This window comes from Falco biarmicus, chromosome 4, assembly GCF_023638135.1.
Source record: "Falco biarmicus isolate bFalBia1 chromosome 4, bFalBia1.pri, whole genome shotgun sequence".
In the NCBI taxonomy this organism is placed as follows: Eukaryota; Metazoa; Chordata; class Aves; order Falconiformes; family Falconidae; genus Falco; species Falco biarmicus.
This window is the reverse complement of record NC_079291.1, coordinates 103,079,025-103,098,429: the sequence shown is the minus strand read 5'-3', so window position 1 is coordinate 103,098,429 and position 19,405 is coordinate 103,079,025. Positions and strand designations below refer to the sequence as shown.

The following is a 19,405-nucleotide window of genomic DNA, read 5'->3' as shown; positions in this document are numbered from 1 at the left end:
AAAGCTTCAGAAAGCACCACACTTACCTGTACTGATGGACTCTGGCTTAAGGACAGATTCATCTGACACAACAAAACCACCAGACACAAACAGTTCATTGTAAGTGTGATTTTTCACATCATCCAAACTATCGACACCCGCAAAGCTGACACAACAAAGCCTCTTCAAAGTTGCTAAGCCAGGTATCTGTTTAAAAATGTTACAAACAAGATGTTTGCCAAATATCACACACAAAAAAAAACCCCAACAGAACAAACTATAGAACTTTAAATATCAAACTACAAAACTCATTTTCAATGAATTATCATTTCTTCCTCCTGCCTTGGGAAATGCTGTCTCAAAAATACTAGAGGAATGAGACAATGGAAGTTGAGCACTTAGAATAATTTTACTTTCTGCCCAGCACAGGTTCATAAGCCACAGCTGTCAGGACTACCCATGGTAACCTGACAGCTGCCTTCACTTGCCATTAGAGTATCACAGAACAAGAAGCAGAACTACTCAAGCCTCTACAACTTTACAACTACTAACAATAAATATGTATTAGCACGTATGTGGAGATGGAAGAAGTTACAGGTATACAATGGAACAATACTAGGTATTTACCACCATTTTTGTTTCTTCAAACAGCAACTAAACACAGGGCATTCTTTAAATGCTATGTTAGAGGAAAGCAGCCTTGCTCAAAATGAGCTCGTCTCACTATGTTTTAACAATAGGTTTCTATAGAACACATCTACTTATGTGAAATACCTTATGGATGAGGTTGGCAATGTCTTCATTTTGGATAATTATCAACAGTTTATCTACAGCAGCTCTTCTTTTAAGGAACTCTTCTGGATGGCACTCTGTGTTACCTAACTTTGTAAGGTATTCCTAACACCACAAAAAGAGAAGATGGTAGAGAAAAAGTGAATAGGAAGTTCAGCCAAAACAATCCCCACATGATGACCAAGGTAAGCAAGTTTTCCACTCAGATGAATCTCAGAGGGGCTGGCTTCCTGGTCTTTCCGATACATCAATCGGAAGGATGCAGCAACACACGAATAGCCTGTTCCAGCCAGTCAAGTCATTCTTACAGAATCGCACATAGATGGCCAACTGACAGTATCAGAACTGCGTGAGTGTTCAAATAAAGCCAAAAGTTATTTCACTTTCATCTTACACAATTAAATACAGAAGAACAGTAATCTCCAAAAAGGTACCCACACTATTAACTGAAGGGGAAGGGAAAACAAAAACCCAAATTACTCACACTGACTTTTCATATATTCTTTTTAAAACAGTAGGCTATCGCATTTTTGCCGTTGTTACCACTTTTCTGTGAGGCTGTCCCCAGCAGTATCTTCAGAAAGAACCCAACTACAGCCTGTTCTGCTTTCCAACTATTTGCAAAAAAGCTGAATATAAGCAAGACTACCTCGGAAGCTCAACCCAGAAATGAGACAGGACAGCCTGTTTTCACAATTCAACCTTTTCTGAAACAACTTTCAGACTGCCTTATGTTTGTAGTCCAGTTTCATTCATTCTGATTTGAAAGGCGCTCTATTCTATTTTAACACTATAGAGCAGCTGCACTGAAATATATTTACCTTGATTTCTTTGCAGAGAATGCTTTCCTCCTCTTCATGAATATAAAATTTCACAGTGTTTTTCTGTACATCTTTAATAATTTTGACCAAACTGTTAAATACTTCAGGTTTTAACTGGCTTATAAAATCAGAAAGGACTGGTTGGGTTGAAATGTTTGCGTTCTCTGGGGATTTCTGTGTCTTTTCTGGTGGCTCCATCAGATCACCACCGGAAAAGGTCTGATCAGATGTCAACACATCCTCAGTTTTAGCATTCATGTGATCTACTTCATCCTTCATTAAGGGTAAGCTTGCCGAATGCTGCTCAACAGAATCCCGATTTTCCACCACCACAATATTACACAATGGCTCTGCTAACAACGCTGTGTCAGAGTCGCTGCAAACAGGCAGCGTGTCAGGTGGAGGATTCAGTGCAGTGTTACTAACCATTTCTGCCGATTCAGGACTACAATAAATTGGTGGAGTATGCCTAATGCACGAAGACGACAAAATAACTCTATTCAACTTTTCACTCAGTGTCTCTATATATTCTTGGACAGAAATCTCCGATGCCTGTAGACAGATATATTCAGAAAGTCTCATTATCCTCTCTCGGGGAGAGAAGACTGGTGTGGACATACCACTAACATAAGCAATATTTTTTTGATGCAAAATTTCTTGAATCTTTCTTGCAAAGAGATTATATTCTTCTAATAGCGTAGTCTCTATTACTGCACTAATGGAATGCTTAGTTGTAAAAGGGTGATCTGATAGCCCACACTGATCTTCAAGTTTCTCCACTTGTCTTGGATAAAGTCCATCTTCTGCTGTCCCCTTTTGTGTGTCTGAAAATGGAGAGTATGGAAACTGATAATCAGAACTTCTCTGTCTATTTATTACCCGGGGATCATTAGGAAAGGCATCCTTTGGCGGTAAACACACGAGCGGTTCTTCTGGTGATTTCAGACCTATATAGGAAGAGTTAATCGTCATCTCATGTTTGAAAGTCACACACAACTGGTACACTAAAGCCTCCAAAACCGTTTTGAAACAGCATTGATGCTGTGCCTCCCCCACCCATCAACTTAAATCCAAAGACTTCATAATAAAAAATTTAATAGCTCCTAAGACCGTAAAACAATAAAATCAAAGTATGCTCAAAAAGCAGAACACAAGTAATTTTCCCAGAGATAACTTATGATTAAGCATAACAGGAACTGCCTTAATTAAAAAAAACAAAATCAAACTAGAAATCAAGCAGGGTGACAAGTTACTCAAGTATTTCATTTGCTACTAGGTTATAATCCTCAGACTTTGGAAAGGGTTGCTTTAGCCACACACCACCTTGTGGAATTAAGCCTGCAAGCGGCATGTCTGCTCTTGCAATTGAGAACAGAAGGGGTTTTGCTTAAAAAGGTAGGATGCAAGTTTTATGGTAACTATTGATACACAGAATCAGTTACGCTGCAAGGAATGCTGAAAGCCTCTGGTAATCCAAATCTCAGATCATTTCTGCAGCACTCTGTTTCTTCAGCATCCACATTCAAAACCATGGTTTGGTTTGGTTTTAAACCAAAAGGTAACACTTTGTTGTAACTAATGATATATATACATGCATATGTGTCAGAAACATGCAAGTATTTCAGTATATGTCTATTCCATAAATACTTCAAAGTAGGTTTTCTTTCTTGGTTTTGAGATGGTTTGTTTGGTTTTCTAGTTTCTTTAGGTGTTGTGTTATTGTTAAAGCTAACAGCCATTAAACAGAAAACCAGACTTCCAGAACAGAAACAATAACCAAAATAGTATAGAGAGTTTTTAAAAATTAGTATTCTTTTGGAATACAAAGTAGCCTGTTATATTCAGTCCCTAATTGGATCATGTCTATCCAGATCTAACAGGAAAACATCTGCCACTAACAGCATCCCTTTTTCAAGGTGACGGTATCACCTTCGTTACTTTATGCCAGTAGAAGTACACAGAGAAACCAGAAATGTGGTTCCATTTTATTTTCCTTGTGAATTAAACTGTATGTCCTTTCTTCATCCTTCACAGCACATCCTTTGAGCCAACTCAAATTTCTAGTTTTTCTTTAAAAGCACTAGACAGATACACATCAGGTTATTCCAATTAGTTCTATTCTTTTTTATTTCAACCTTTTTTCTGTTGCTTTATACAGTCAGTGTTGATCTGCACTTTTTGCATACACAAGTATATTAATTTTAAAAGATCTAAGAGCTCAGTACCAAATTACAATGTTAACAGAGTAAATTTACATTTAAGCTCATTTTAGACACAAGGTACTTAATGTTATGTATCTCATTCTTCTTGAGCTGCTCAACACTTACAAGCTGCATCACTATTGTGAAGCAAGAAATTCTGTACTATAAGCAAGTCTTAGTACAAAGATTGAATGCTGTACTATGGCTTTAAATTTTGGGCTATTTTTATAACTTCTTACATTTTAATACAGCTAATCAGTTGCATACCAATTTTAGCAATGAATTTTTGTTCTGTGTCTTTCCTGTCTGCAGCTCTGATACAGGGAAAATTTCAAATCCTAAGTTTATTGAAAAAAAAAACCCAATATACAATCCATTTATCCTGATTTGATGGAAAGTTTCTGTAACAATTATATTAGTAAAAAAGTTTTCAAGACATATATGATTAAAAAAAAAAAAGATCAGGTTGTTCTTCAAAGGTTATTATTTAAGTTTTCCAGAAATAAATTTTGTTTTAAAAACCAAAAACTTTTGTTAAGCAGAATTTAATCAGGAAGATACACTGCTGAATATGAAATCCAAAATGTTTTCTAACCTGTAAAAAACAGAATTAAAAAAAAAAAAATAGAAGGATGACAAACTAAGGTTACCCTTATTTTAATAGAATTCGCTGAAGGTGGCATCCTTCATAGATCTACACCTTTCCATCACAAGTCTTCACAAAAACCAAATGATTGAGCAAGGAGCAAACCCCAAATAAACAAACCCTTCAACAACTATTGAAGTATGATTTATGATTTCAAACATACTCTTTGTTAGTAATACCTTGTAACTGGATATGTCAAAGAAACCAGAAAAAGAACTGCCTGAAAACAATCTTGGAAAGAAGAGCTGTTGAAGAGCTGCTGAAGTAGTCCTCCTTGCAGATAAGAGTCAGATTCTTCACTGCTTAAGAGAGGTCCTTCTACAGTGACTCCAGAAAGAATTCTTGGGTAGATTTTGAAATCAGAAATTCAACCACCACCTGACAAAGAAAGCCTAGAACATTCTGCTTCTTCAGATCCAAGATGAATGTAATCAAAAGCCATCACTTTTCAGAGTGTCTGTTAATGCATTGATCTTCTCTTACAAGAGAAAGAAGAAAAAGCAAGAACACCATTTTCGCACTTAACGTCTAAAGCCAAAGAAGAGTCTCAAGTTCAAGCCAAAACTGAGTTAGGACAGGTTTGTTAAACACACGTGCCCAAGTCAGCTTTCAAAAATACAATTCGGGTTTGCTTACCATTGTCAGAAGTTTAGGTTACATACTCATGCAGAAATGAACAATGACATGACACAGAAGCAGTCCAGATGAGTTGAGGACCTATGAACATCTATCTCCTCCGACACGTTCTGATGTCATCGAGAAGAAGCAAGACAAACCCCCAACTCCTCAAGTCACCAAGTATGAAGAGTTAAGTTCTTACAGTAAGTTTAGCTGATCGTGACCTCTGTATCAAAACGTATTTGTGTTTAAAAAGAAAAAACAAGAGATTGCTAATTTGGCTTTCTGCAATTATGCAGAGACGAAAAAGGACTGATGTTCTCCAAATTCCTTTCTATCGCTACCTTGCTACAAAAATGAGACATGGAGAAGCCATCAGATTTAGAAAGCAATCATTTTCTGAAAAGAAAACGGCTTCCTTTAAATTATATTACTGAATTAATTTTAATACCCTAGAATAAAAACTCAAAGCCCTCCAGAGGATACTATACAGGAAGTTATGTCCAGTGAAAAAATCGAGTGCCAGTAGCCCAAAACACTAATGGCTCTTGTGACTCTCCTGCAGCCTTCTCTAAGCACTTCAATAAAATGAGTCCACTTGCTGAATAGTGTATTACTGATCTAATTTTCTGATGAAAACCGAATACCAGGTGAGAATATGAGCTGCTTAATATTCAGGCCATAATGACTTATGCAAACTGTCCCATCCACTCTTCTCACCTGTTTATTTGTCTTCACATTTTTACAGCTGATCCTCCTGAACTCTTCCTACCCCTCCCGAAGGACAGCAGCAGTTAGCATCTGTAGGGTTTCCTGGTGTTTATACAGCATTGTTTACATCACCACGTTGCAGACCTAGTCAATACTTGCTGCAGCAAGAGCTAATCTGAAGAACTAATGTCACAGGAACTCAAGAAATCCAGTGATGCTCAAGACAATCTCTTTCATCTCTAGAGAACAGCACTTCTCCCTCTCAGAAGACTTCAGAAATTTTTTTTTTTCTACTAAGATTTGCAGTCCCACAGATGACTGCGACATGTCAGTCAATTGGCAAAACCTTGCATGGACTCCCACATCCAGCATCTACAACGTATGACAGTTTTTAGATGCTTAATCACCCACTTAACTAGTTATCTCAGCAACCATATCCTCATCTATATGCACAGTAGCTGTTTCCTCCAGGATTAAAAGAACAATGTCCTATCCAAACAACTTCACTGTCTCCATACTCTGTAACAGCAAAATACCAGGATAGTTTTTTGATGTTTGCCCCTTAAAGAAAGTGGAGAAAATGTTAGCCAGAAATACTCTGTCATTTCATCAAAAGGCCTATGAATGCTGCGAAGGGAAACCTGTTTCACTTGCCCTCCTCCCTCCTCAGTCAAACAAAAAAGAGCTGCTGAACTACACAACTGGATGGATATCAGAAATATCCAAGAGACAGATTCCAGCATTCCTGGAACACAATCAGACGTCAGTAAGTTTTTACTCAGAGAATGTAGTTAAATTCTATCTGGATTTAGTCACGACCACTGCTTTGTAGCCTTGACTTTAGAGCTTTTGATGACTATTCCTATAGCCATTTCCACATCCTTCAAATCCAGGCTTTTATGCTCTCCCAAGACTTGACGCTGTTGACTCATCAAGAAGTAGAACCAGAAGCTGCTTCTGTAAAATTACTTAAGATGTAAATGTTTAGACAAGGACAAAGACTTTGAAGCACTTCCAGTAGAAGAGCCTGATGCAATAAGAAGTAGGCTACTTTTTATATGGAGAACACATTTCTCATTATTTTTCTGGATTACTAGTTGCAATCATCCACCCATCCAATCTTTCAGCAGAACCTAGGAAGTTCAAACACTGAATTCAAAACACTTGCGCACCTCACCAAATAAACACTCAAGCATTCACATTCCTAAATTGTCAGTACGTAGCCAAAGCAATATTCTGCACCAGTATCTGTTTTCGCCCAGCGGACTCCTGTATTAATCAAGTATCAGAAACAACTGCCTAAGCTATATACATGCTTGCGTACCAACACATGACCTAAGAATGGGATCTATGAAAGATACAAACCTTTAGAACATGCTTTCGATCAGTCCTTGTAGTAACTGTTAAAGAGTTAAACCCACCTTACCTGTAATTGGAATAAGTTTCCAATGCATTCCAACTTCTCCTATATTATTTGAGTTGGAATGTTGCCTGCGATATACATGTTCTACAGGTGTACTATGACAGGGACTGCAGTCTTCAAAAGTACTCCCAGTGCTTGCTTCCTAAAAAACAATAAAAATTCTCAGCTCAAACCTTTTTTTTTTTCTTTCTTTTTTGGTAGCCATTAAGCTTTTACATTCTGAACAGCTGACAGTAAGAACACACCTGAGTTCACCAACCAACTCAAATCAAGCTTGGAAATGTTTACATGAGGTACTTACACATTTCATTTACCCATTTGACAATTTCTGAGACTGAAATCTTCGCTGATGGTCTATCATTAAGTAAACAAGGCAGTCCTGAGCACATGCCTCAGAGTACAGAAGCTGAGTGGGGCAGGGAGGAAAGGAGGCAAAGAGGGGAAAAAAATTAGGAAAACTGTCTGCTCCTTAGCCTTTTTGAGGGTGTTTTCTTGGTAGCTGACTAAAGCCATGAGACGGCACTACTGAGGAACCGCCTGCAACTAGCCTTAAGCCCTTGAACAACCCAATGTGATCTCATATTCCAGATAGTTAGAAGCAAAACAGCACAGAGATCAGACGTAGGACAAACTCTTTCCTACTCCATGACTTAGAAATGGCTTTGTGTAGAAATGTCAGTAACACAGAACAACCACTCTGTAATGTGACTGAGCAAGCTGCTGGGGCACTCCGAACCCTAAGCAGAAATGCCAGAAAGGGTGTTCCGCCAGTTACATGCTGTCATGATAAGTATGCATGGAACACGTATACAGCACTGCAGCCAGCGGTTACACAAAGAGAGCTAGGGATGCGTTTAAGTGCTCAGAATTTTTCAGCTCTGCTCGCACCAAAACTAAAGCCAATTCCACAACCACCTTTAATATCCATCGAGCATTTAAGACCTTCCACTATGCATATTTCTCAATGCTTTCTCACTCAGACATTGCTAGAGGGACAGAAACAAGCCCGTCACCTTTTGCACAGTACAAGATGGGAAAATGAGGATTGCATGATCCTCACGTGCATAGAAGTAAGGAAGATTTTCCTGCCCTATAAAATGTCTACCACTATTAAAGCAGGAGAGAGAGAATACACTTTGAAGAGGCTGGACCAAGACCAATTCCCCAAACTGAAGCAATAGCTACAATTAGAGCAAAAGGATGCTTGATGACTGTAAGGCAGTAAGAATCACTTCATTGACCCTGAGGTATTGTCACTAGAAAAGGTCACTAACTCATACAGAAACAGTCACCTGAGGTAAGTTGTTGCCATTGGGGTTTTCTGTTTGCTTTTGAGATAACAGTCCACAACCATAACCACTATGTTTTATTAAGACAAGAGAGACAGGCTATCATTAAAAGGAAAATGCTCTCATTCTGCTTTTCTAGAGTAACTACTGATCGCCTGTGGATAAACAGTCTTGTTTAAGATACCTCCAACCAACTCCAAATACAAAATACAGAAAATAAAGTGAATTCTGTCACTTTCTTGCTTATGATGAGAAAGCAACAGGTGGAAAAAGGTCTTGAAATGATAAAGCCTAGGACTGATGTACTGGGTTTTAGCTTGCATTTTGGGGTGCATAAGCTTATGCAATTCTGGGTGCATAAGCTTTGAAAGAGATTGTCTCAGCTTACAACTGGGAAAAGCCTGGTCAAAAAAAGGCTCATTTCTGCACCAGAGATGGAATTTCACAATCATGACAAGTTGTCACATCTGAACCACCTATCAGTTCTTTAACCTAAAAAGGTTAAAGACTAAATAGTACACTGTTACCCTGGTTTCAGCTGGGATAGAATTAATCTTCTGAGCAGCTGGTGCAGTGCTATGGTTTGGATTTGGTGTAAGAATGATGTTGATAATAGATGGTTTTAGTTGCTGCTAGGTAGTGTTTATACTAAGTCAAGGACTTCTCAGTTTTTCAGGCCCTGCCAGCAAGAAGGCTGGAGGGGCATCAGAAACCAGGAGGGGACACGGCCAGGACAGCTGGCCTGAACCAGCCAAAGGGATATTCCACACCACAGAATGTCATGCTCAGTGTATAAACTGAGGGGATGGTTTGGCCAGGGTCTGCTGATCGCTGCTCAGGGACTGGCTGGGCATCGGTCAGCAGGTGGTGAGCAATTGTACTGTGCATCAGCTGTTTTCTTCTTTCCTTTCCCTTTGGATTTTATTCCTCTCCCCTTCTCCCTCCTTTTCATTACAATTGTTCTCGTTATTTTATTATTTTTTTAAAAATCACTAAATTGTTCTTATCTCAACCCTCAAGTTTTACCTTTCTCCCAATTCTCCTCCGCATCCTGGGGCCAAGGGGAGCAGGGAACGAGTGAGCAGCTGGGTGGTACTTAGTTGCTGGGCTGGGGTTAAACCACAACAGTCGTTAATGGCCTGCTCTGCAGCCACTGCTGAGCGCGAGTCCATATGGAACAGCAACTATTGCCTTATAAGCCGCTTTTGGGCAGAGTAACAGCTAGGCAATAACTATGATGAGGAACTCTCAAATCCCTCCCTAGCCAGACTAAGAATCACCCAGAAGCAGGAGATGGAAGGCAGTGTGCAAGCTGTTACAGTAATACTATACTTGTTCCATGCAACAGCTTCACAGACTGCTAAAAAAAAAAAAAACCTACCACCATAAGCAAGGTGAGAGCCAGAACAGAGGATCTTTTTTCCTACAAGAGGTAGATGACAACTGCAAGGCTTCAGTCTCAACAAACATGAAAAAACACCCTCAAATACAACACCCAGCCACAGAATGACAGAAGCTTTGCTGCCTATCGCTGGAACAGCTGCCTACGGCACTTACTGTAAAGCTAGCGAGGAAGACTGACCATGGCTGCTTTCCATCTTTCAGGTATTCTTAACTATAATTTCATTACAGAAAGAGTAGACATAAGGAACCAGTACACACATCTTGAAGTTAAGAAAATTTCCATATACATTCCTACCAAACAGAAAAGCTTCTTCACAAAAAAGTGGCACAGCTTATCTATGTTCACCTATCTAAAAAAATAGTGGGTTTTTTCGTTCAGTCTCATAGTTTTTATGAAAACAGCACATTCATTATCAGCATCTATCAATATGGCAGTTTCACTTACTTTTAAACGTAGCGTGTGTTCAAGGCCTACTTCATTAGCCGAAAGCCGTAGATCAACATCAAAAGGGTAGGGCAAGCATGCCGCATCAGTTTCTAGTATCACTGGGCTCTGTGGGTCCTTAAAGTTAACATTTTCAGCCTGAGCAGTATTAGGAAGCGCATGATCATCTTTGTCCTGTGCTGGAATGGATTCATATTCATATTTTTGTCTCATATCCTCTTCAATTTCATCAGTGCTTAATCCTAAAGCTTGGTTTACAGACTGTGCCAACGATGAATCCAAGTGTCCTGCACTAGCTAGTGTTTCTAAAAGCAGTTTAATGAGGCCATGCGTGTCAGTAACAGCAGGGTCGGATACATCTTGCTGCCTCAAGTCAGTATCATGTCCACCAAGACCAGTATTAACTGAGAAAACAGAGTGTGGCGAATCCGAGGTTCTGCCCCCTTAGAATAGGGGGAGGAAGGGAAAAGTAATCCATTACTAAGTTTTAAAACGAAAGCAAAACCAGACCCAACCCAAACACCTGCCACATACCCACAGTATCCCTCTTTAGCACCAATTCATACAGTACACATAAATTTTTTTGCTAAGAAAATAAAAACAGGTAGATATTGATAAAAAAGCAATTTCTAAAACTAATAGTCTTCCCCAGACAAATCATCACATTTTTTTAGATCATTTAATATCACACTATTTTATGCTTTAATAGAAGTCACATACTATGTTCTATGTATTTTATGGAAACCTTGGAAAATTCTCCATCCCTCGTTGAGAGAAAAAGATTAGTTTGAACAAAATATTTACTTCTCTCCATCCTGTCACTGTTGCTCCAGAAACTGTTGAGTATCTTAATGCTTAACCTCATAATTTATCTAAAACTAAGCATAATTCTAAAACCTTACCACACCTATTTAAAGTAAACATAACTTCATTATGTTTATTAATTATTATTATTAAAATAATAACAGGGTTATTATTCTTCTACTTATCCCCTTGGACGAGTAAATACCACAGGTATTCATATTATCCTTGGGAAGAGACAGGCCAAGGAACTACTTCAAGTATCTGATGAACGCCTAACTCATTTATCATACATGGAAATACGGAACTGTAAGTGCTGTTTGACTAATAAAAATCTAATCATGTTTAGATACTTAAGCTCACAATATTTAGGTAAAATTTTTTGCAAGATAAATTACTTTTATGGTTATATAAAAACATGGAATTCAAACAAGAGACAGATATTGCTGTTTTGGTACCCCTGAAGGAGTTAAGTCAAAATATAGTTTTAAACAGATACCATTTTGATTACAGCCAGGCAAAAATGCATTCACATATTTTACATTAATAATCAATGTAAAAAGACCCTGAAGGTTCAGACTTCCAAGCAGGAATCCCACGTTGCCCACCCTCTGTCCCCTGCATCCACACATGCCAGTATCTTTTGCTTCTCTCAAAAGGGAAACTTATTCCTGTGATCAGCCACTCCATCTTCCAAAGTGATTCACGTACACTGAGAGTGACTGGTGTTTGATGCAAATCCCCCTCTTCATGCCACCCTTCTCCCCAGTCTTCCCCCTTCTGAAGGGGGCCTGTATCACTGTCTTGAGAAAAAGGTCAGGGAAACAGAAATCAAAGTAGTTTTTTTGGCAGATCTTAAGTATCAGATAGTATCTGTGATAAATATCTGAAGTTTGCATGTAGATGATTTCACATACAGAATAATGCAATCTTAGGTTGTTTCCTCTGTCCCATTACACACATTACTGGCTATTTCAAACTTAACTGTACTCATGCTTAGAAGTTTATTTCTCCCCTTAAATCCAAATTTATTAGGTATTATATAGGGTATTGGAGCCATAAAGAAAGAATTACAGCAATGCCAGAAGTCAAACTCTGCAAGAGACATTATGATATCAACTCTGCTTAGCCTTTGGACAGTTCCACAGCTAAGCTAATTCTTTGGAAGTCTGCCTTCCTTCCAAGGAGGCAGCACAAAAGCGGCTTCCATAACAACTCCTGTTACCTTGCCTCCTAGAAAAAGGCAACCTACAGAAAAATAAACTTCATCTTCATTGATAGATCTCAGGGTAATGTTTAAATGAACCACCATGCGTTAAAATATCCACAGGATGCAAAAAATATTCCACCTATAAACATTACATGTTAAGTATGCTTTGAAATGCAATATTTAAAGAGGAACTCCAAAAGACATCCTTACCTTCATACTGACAACTATTCTCTGAAGGTTCACTCATTTTTAAGTATTTCCGCAAGTGTTCAGAATGTTTTTCCAGCTTCCTTTTCAGACCACTTTTATTTCTAAGGTCTTCAGAATCAGAATCTCCACCTACATTTTTTTTCCTACACTGGATTAAGTTAATAAGTTCTTTGAGTCTATCGGGATCATAATCTCCAGAATGAGGCAGTTTGTGCTTGGCAGCAGTGGCTTCATATTTTGCACGGATTCTTTTCCCAGCTTTTGCACTGGCAAATTCAGAGTCTTCTTCTGTGGCTTCATAATCTGAGATGGGACTGAACTGTTGAAGTTTCCAGTTTCCTTCCATCAGTTCCTTAGCTCTAGAAACAGGTAGTTGATATGCCTCACAACCAAAAATATAGTTTTGCAAGGAGCTGTCAATATGAGATTTATTTTTTGGAGCAGAATAAAGAAATTTTTTGTCATCCAACCGTGACTCATACCGATATAATATAAATTCTCTATATTTTCCAGAGCCACTACAGCATCTTTTCACATACTCATGTATATACTTTTCCACAACAGTATTGAAATCTGCAGTAGTGTCTTTACGAGACTGGATTAAAGCAAAATGTAGAGACTGAATAAACTTTGTGAATTCTGGAATGATTTCCTGATTTTCGTGCAAAACCATGGTAGCTGGATTTTTCTGTGTTCCAAATGGAACACTTTTTTGTGCTGCCATAGGAGAAAAGGGAATTCAGAATTAAAATCAAATCATAAAGCTATAAATAAATGATGACTAGTTAACAATATTCTGTATTACACATATTTGGTGAAACACAGTTTGGAGTGACTGTGGAAAAATAACGCAAAAGCCAAGAAATTATTTTTTTTATGAAGTAACCAGCTTTAAGGCCTACTTAAAAGTCAACCTACTCATAGTCATGATGAACTGCTCACTTCCGTAATTTTGTAATAGCCTGTAACCTACATACACATATAATTTTCAATTTAAACCACTTTACTGTCCCTTCTAGAAGGTGGCCAGCTTCAGAGGCTTACTAAGATTTACCAAGAAGCAGGCTAACAGCTCCCTGAAAGAAACAGGCCAAACATTACTCCTTTCTATGCAGTCCTGATGCACTCATTGTGCTGCTTCTAAGCTCACTGGACCTTTCTAAAGTGATTCAGCTTAGTAACCCAGCAGAAATCTATACAGTTTTTTCCCTTCCTCTGCAAAGCAATACAACTCACTAAATCAAAGAGATGCAATATAGGCATGTGCCAGGAGCAAGATTGTCCTGGGAAACTATTAGATCCTTTTACCACATCCTTGAAACAGCAGCTCAAGAAAGCACTAAGTTATATCCTTTTCTTATTTGTTTATTCACACTCTTCCTCTCTTCCAATCAGGCTGAAACTTTTCTCCATTCAACCACCTGAACACCTTGACGACTCAAGCCAGTTATTAACCTTGTGTCTGACAGAAACTGGAGCTCACACATCTTGGAAATGTCACAGCAGCAAGAACTGGAGTATTTTTAAGGAACTGGCATGCACACGCTATAATCTTATGTCTTTCCTCTTAGCCAATCTATAACTGATAAAGTTTTCACAACTGCTACTGAAATAAGAAAAATGTAAGGGGTTTATTAAAATAAGAAATACAGAGATAAGAATCTAAGAAGCTGTCAAGACTTAGGGCAAGAACCTCTTTGTAAAAGCAAAATGCCTGGAAAGAGTTATGTTTTGAGAGTATCACTTCTAACTCACAGCAGGCCAAAAAGAACTACATTCTGCTACTAGTACTACTCATTGCAAATTACAACTGTAGAAGATTCATACTTTGGGCTGAGACTATAAAGTCAAAAGTTCTACTACAGCCAAGTCCTTTCAGTCGTTTCTTATTACTTGGTTGTATCAATATGTTCTTTGCTCACTTACTCAGTTTTTGGTACGTATCTCAATTGGGGGGGGGGGGGGGGGGGCAGGAAATCACAGGTACATTAAAGACTTTCAGATGTTTGTCCTTAATGTTTTGATGGTTAAAGAAAGCCCTCAAACCTCTGAAATGCAATATTATACTTTCTAGTATAACTCTATTCCTATACTAACACATAGATCTCTTGGAATAGCGATGCTCAGTTCTACTAAAGTATACAATCAAAAAAATCTGAACAAATTTTTACTTTCCCAGATATGAACAAACCTACCTAAAATATGTAGTGCGATAAAATACTTTTCTGAAGAAATAAACACTTCATGAAAACCATCACCATGACCATAACCAATGCAAACTGTTATTCCTGGTTTACACTGACACACCATAACACTAAAAAGTCTTCAACAGAATATAAACTACATTTAAATAAGCATGTACAGGACACTCAACAGTGAATGAACTTACCTGAGCTTATTACACCTCTAGGTTCTGGAAACAGAAACAATGCATGTAGCATGCGGGGCCATCCAGTTTGGTGGTCTACAACACAGGAAAATAGAAACAGCTAAGAAGGAGAAAACCACTATGTTTCAAAAGACAATCGAGTACTCAAACCCCTCCCCACCTAAAAAACAAAAAACCCTGTGTATGCATACCATAAGGGGACATCATCTGCCAAGGAGAAAGAAGAAAAAGAAATCCTCTGTCCAGAAGTGGTTTCACAAGAACCTGTTTCCAAGCAAAAAAATAAAAAAAAAAAAAGTATTCCTTTTCAAACTAAGACATCTGCTCACTACAAATACTCTTACTGTCTATAAGCTAAATTCCATCATGGATAGAGCAGTGCCCCAATATAATGCTTAAAGAGTACGACAGCTAAGGAATTCCAGCTAGACCATGGATCTTGCAGCACACCTCAATTACTAGTTAGTAAAATTATTTTTAAAAACGGGAATAGTCAAATCTGTTACACTCACAAGTTTCTCTTTCTCTAATTTTTGAAGTAACCCCTCCAAGTGACTACCAGAACGGGACTTCTCCACAACTTCATAAAGGCTACAGTACATGCCGTTCTTCAACACTGACATGATAAAAGGGTAGAAAGAGAAGGTAAGAAAAAAAGAAACAAAACTGTAATTCAGAAAACTTTTTAATATTCTGACTTTAAAAAAAATAAGCTAGAACTATTTACCTTCTTTTGCTCCTAGGTAAGTTTCTTTGTAGAACAATGCTGGTGAAATTTTTTTCTTCAATTGATCGATGCTCACAACTTTTTCAACCTCAAGCTTCTCAGGACTGGAGATGAAGTGTAGAGGGAGGAAGAAACAAAAAAAAAACCAATAAAAGACCTCTTTCCCCACCTCCAACCTTAGTCCTACCCTCATTGACCAAAGAACTATTAAATACATGCTCTTAAAAACCAGTTCCTTTGACTATCTCACGAGTCAGTGGTGTTTATTCCTGCAAAGCAGCGTGTGTCACTTGAAAAACACTCAAACAGAACACCAAAAAAAACCAAAACCAAAAAAAAACAAACAAAGAGATGCTGACAAAGTTGTGTGCACAAATGAAGAGCTCTGCACACACACAACTGAGTCTAGTCTGACATATTTAAAGCACCTAGTCAATCCATATTTTAGATTTTCATCTGAATATATCCAAAATTCATAGGTGTCTACTAGAAAGCGTTAACAAAGTAATACTTTAAACTTGTTTAAATGGTAATACTCACAGTTTGCAGGGAAGGAAAGGACATGATGCTGATTTCAAAGAAACATGGCACAAAAGTTTGCCTTTATTCCAAAGCTGTCCCCTCCATAATGTATAGTTAGATTTATCTAAATTAAGATGGAGAAAGAAAGACTTAAGTGAAGCCACTTGCCAGGTGGGACAGAAAAGGAATGGCAGTAAAGAGGCTGCTGAATGTCCAAAAGCCGTTTAGGAAAAATTTCGTACTAATACCAGACCAGCCAATAATATGTTAAATAATAAGTTAAAAGGTACCAGAAAGGGTGTTTACAATCCCATCTTGTTTTGACTTGCTTTGAGCAGAGTGAAGGAGGTTGGTATGTCTATTAAGCATGCCCTTGGTGCCAGCATCTGTGGAACTATATCCTTCACCTTAACTGTCAACCACTTTCATACATACTAATATTTTGCTTGAATGAGGTTCAAAAAAGAAAAAGCAGGACAGAGGATCATATTATTTAAGTACCATTGAACAGGAGGTTTGGGAACAGAAGGTAAGTTCTTACTGCACTGTAAGCAGAAAAGGAGGGGGAAAGAGACTTAATTCTGTTGAGTTCTGGTTTGTTGTGGTAAAAAGAAGATACACATTAAGGTGCCTGTTTGATCATCCCATATCATGATGGGACACTTGCAATCAGTATGGCACAGGATAAAACTCAGGTATACTGTCAGCATCACTGAACTAGTTAAGACAAAACTACACGGGGGAAAAAAGTCCAAAACCTTCTGTGTCTTGTCATAAAATCAATAAATTTCAGTGCGTTCTCACCTGTACCTCTATCTGCGTTGAAGCTGTTTGATCTAACAAAAAGAAAAAAAAAGACAGCATGACTGGGTTGAGACAGAAACTTCTGGCTAACAAATATTACATTAAGGATACTTTATCAGTCTTAACAAAATAGCAACACTGATAATTCACTCACTAACCTCAAGCTATTGCTGCTGCAGCACCTTGTGCTATTTTAGATATTCTGATAACTATTTTTAGCACTACATGGTCCAGTCCCCACATGTGGATGCCCTCCCATCAGCATAGGTATCATATTGTATCTGTAATCAACTGCCCATTTAGATATTCTCTCCACAAGCAGTAAGATGACACCAGTGAAGAGTACCGTGACAAAGTAGACAGAATCTTTCAGAATCATTTTTTAGAATACCAAGCACGATAATGCTGCAAACATCTTTATGTCTGTGATTTTCCTCAGTTAAGCAAAAAAAAAAAAAACCAAACCCAACGATCACTATACATGGATTCCACCTAGGCAGAAGGCAAGTAGGTGAAAAGAGCAGCAGAACTGCTTCCTACAGGGGGCCAGCCTACTGCATAAAACCGATTTTGTCACCTCTTGCTTGCATTAGAAGTATTTATTATGCCAAGTCCCTTTGACATGTCCATTCATTTCAGCACTGTTCAGCTACATCAATTCTAAGCGACTGCCAAGAGCTATGAATTCTTCGTGCTGCATGCAGTTCTTCCAAAACTCATTTCCTAGCTTACCTTGACGGGGGCAAGAATTTTGGTACTTGCACCATGTCATCTTTATAAGTAAATGAAACGACAGCATAAGGACAAACATGTCTTGGTCTTCGCCTTATCTCATCAAAGCCATATTCATAGAAATAGTACTAGAAAAAGAAGTGAACACAATGTTAAATTAGAAGTCTGGTAAACTGTACTTTGCAAATATACTAAAGATCCATGATCTTTCTTCACAGAAAGGTGTACTCTGTTTCACAGGAATAGCTTACAAAACACATTAATACAATGATTAATTATTTAAATAACCAAAGGGAGTTTGTTTGAAACCAGTTATGGCAAACATTAGCTGGTACATAAAATAAGTTTAAAATTACTATAATAAATCACATCTATCTTCCTTTCACCAACAGTCTATTTCTTCAAAAGCTGATACCTAAAATAAAGAAGCTTTTAAATGTCATTCTCATATGTATTTCATAATGCAATCAGTTAAGGTAATTTTTTCACCTTGTTCCTTTTTCAAACACTGACAGGATGGACACTACTTCAGGAGCTGATCAAGAATGAAAAAATAATTTTGCAACATTTATTTGAAAGTACATTCTTGATGAGGCAAGGGACAATTAACAAAAAAAAAAAATCACTGAGGAAAGTAAATATTTCTGAGTTTTGGAGCCCATTCTTAGTTCAGTCACAGAATTCTAACATTAAAAAACCCCATGATTTAAGGCAAGTTTGTAATGTGAAATAAAAACAAACATTCATCTTTAGCCATCTGATCCAGTGCCCAGCTCTGATTTACAGAAGTCAAAAGCAGCTGTAATACTGAAGAGAATGCTTTCAAGTAAGTATCCTAAAATCTATGGACTTGATGGAATAATCTGACTGCAACAGATTACTGCAGTAATGGAGATGGAACAGCTGGAGGGACAGAGATGCTTGAAATTGATTCCATTCTCTCCTCCCTCACTAACTCCCAACCTGACAATTTGGTAAGGGAAATGAAAAAAAACCAAAGGAAATAAAAAAAAAAGAAAAAAAAGAAAAACTGAAGAAAAAAAGAGGAAAAAACATTGCTGTTCTTTCCTAGCCAATGTTTCCCTTTCAGGGGTCTCATTTAATTCCCACTAGCCAGTTCTACTTTTACACTTCATACTCCACGTATCTCCACTCCTCCTCAACCTACGCTCTAGTCCCCATGTACATTCCCTAGCCATTTCCTATTCCACCGACATCCTAATCCGAAGGAAGTCTACATCAGGTTCAGGTATATATAAAGAGAAGCAGGAAAGGCCAATTATCTTGTTCTCTCAATTTTTAATACAGGCATCTGTGGGCTACTGCTAAACATAGACCCTACTTTACAAGACATGCTCAGTATTTGCTATATCTTCAGTGATTTTATCTCGATCATTTCAAAAGCTCTGTTTCTAAAGTTCTTTTATATAAGAAGTTAAAACATGCTCAACTTTCCCCTACCTGAGTAAGTTCATAGGCTCGATAAGCCAACAAGGAGGTGACTTTATTTGCATTCTTTGAAACATGACACTCATGCTTTGGTGTTGGATCTAATGCACTCTTTACTGTCGATTCCATAGCTTTCATACCGATGTGGTCATATATGCTTTTCATTTTTCCCTGTAATAAAGCAGAAGAACTGTAAGTATAAGCTTTTTCCTGAAAACTGGCAAACTGATGG

At 37.9% G+C, this 19,405-nt stretch overlaps 1 protein-coding gene across 5 annotated transcripts in view; it reads right to left on the bottom strand.

Annotated features, from left to right (window-relative positions):
- Positions 1-19,405, bottom strand: part of TASOR (transcription activation suppressor) — a 34,476-nt gene that overhangs the window by 3,211 nt on the left and 11,860 nt on the right. For 2 of the 5 annotated variants that reach the window (XM_056338622.1, XM_056338619.1), the window contains exons 6-19: positions 19,186-19,344; positions 17,725-17,852; positions 16,993-17,024; positions 16,207-16,312; positions 15,667-15,770; positions 15,452-15,555; positions 15,131-15,203; positions 14,940-15,014; positions 12,551-13,267; positions 10,330-10,772; positions 7,195-7,333; positions 1,593-2,539; positions 754-876; positions 27-186 (exon numbers count right to left, since the gene is read on the bottom strand). In XM_056338622.1, coding sequence (XP_056194597.1) covers positions 27-186; positions 754-876; positions 1,593-2,539; positions 7,195-7,333; positions 10,330-10,772; positions 12,551-13,267; positions 14,940-15,014; positions 15,131-15,203; positions 15,452-15,555; positions 15,667-15,770; positions 16,207-16,312; positions 16,993-17,024; positions 17,725-17,852; positions 19,186-19,344 — 3,310 coding nt within the window. The remainder of the gene's footprint in view (positions 1-26; positions 187-753; positions 877-1,592; positions 2,540-7,194; positions 7,334-10,329; positions 10,773-12,550; positions 13,268-14,939; positions 15,015-15,130; positions 15,204-15,451; positions 15,556-15,666; positions 15,771-16,206; positions 16,313-16,992; positions 17,025-17,724; positions 17,853-19,185; positions 19,345-19,405) is intronic. The other 3 variants (XM_056338624.1, XM_056338620.1, XM_056338621.1) reach the window with 2 other exon arrangements.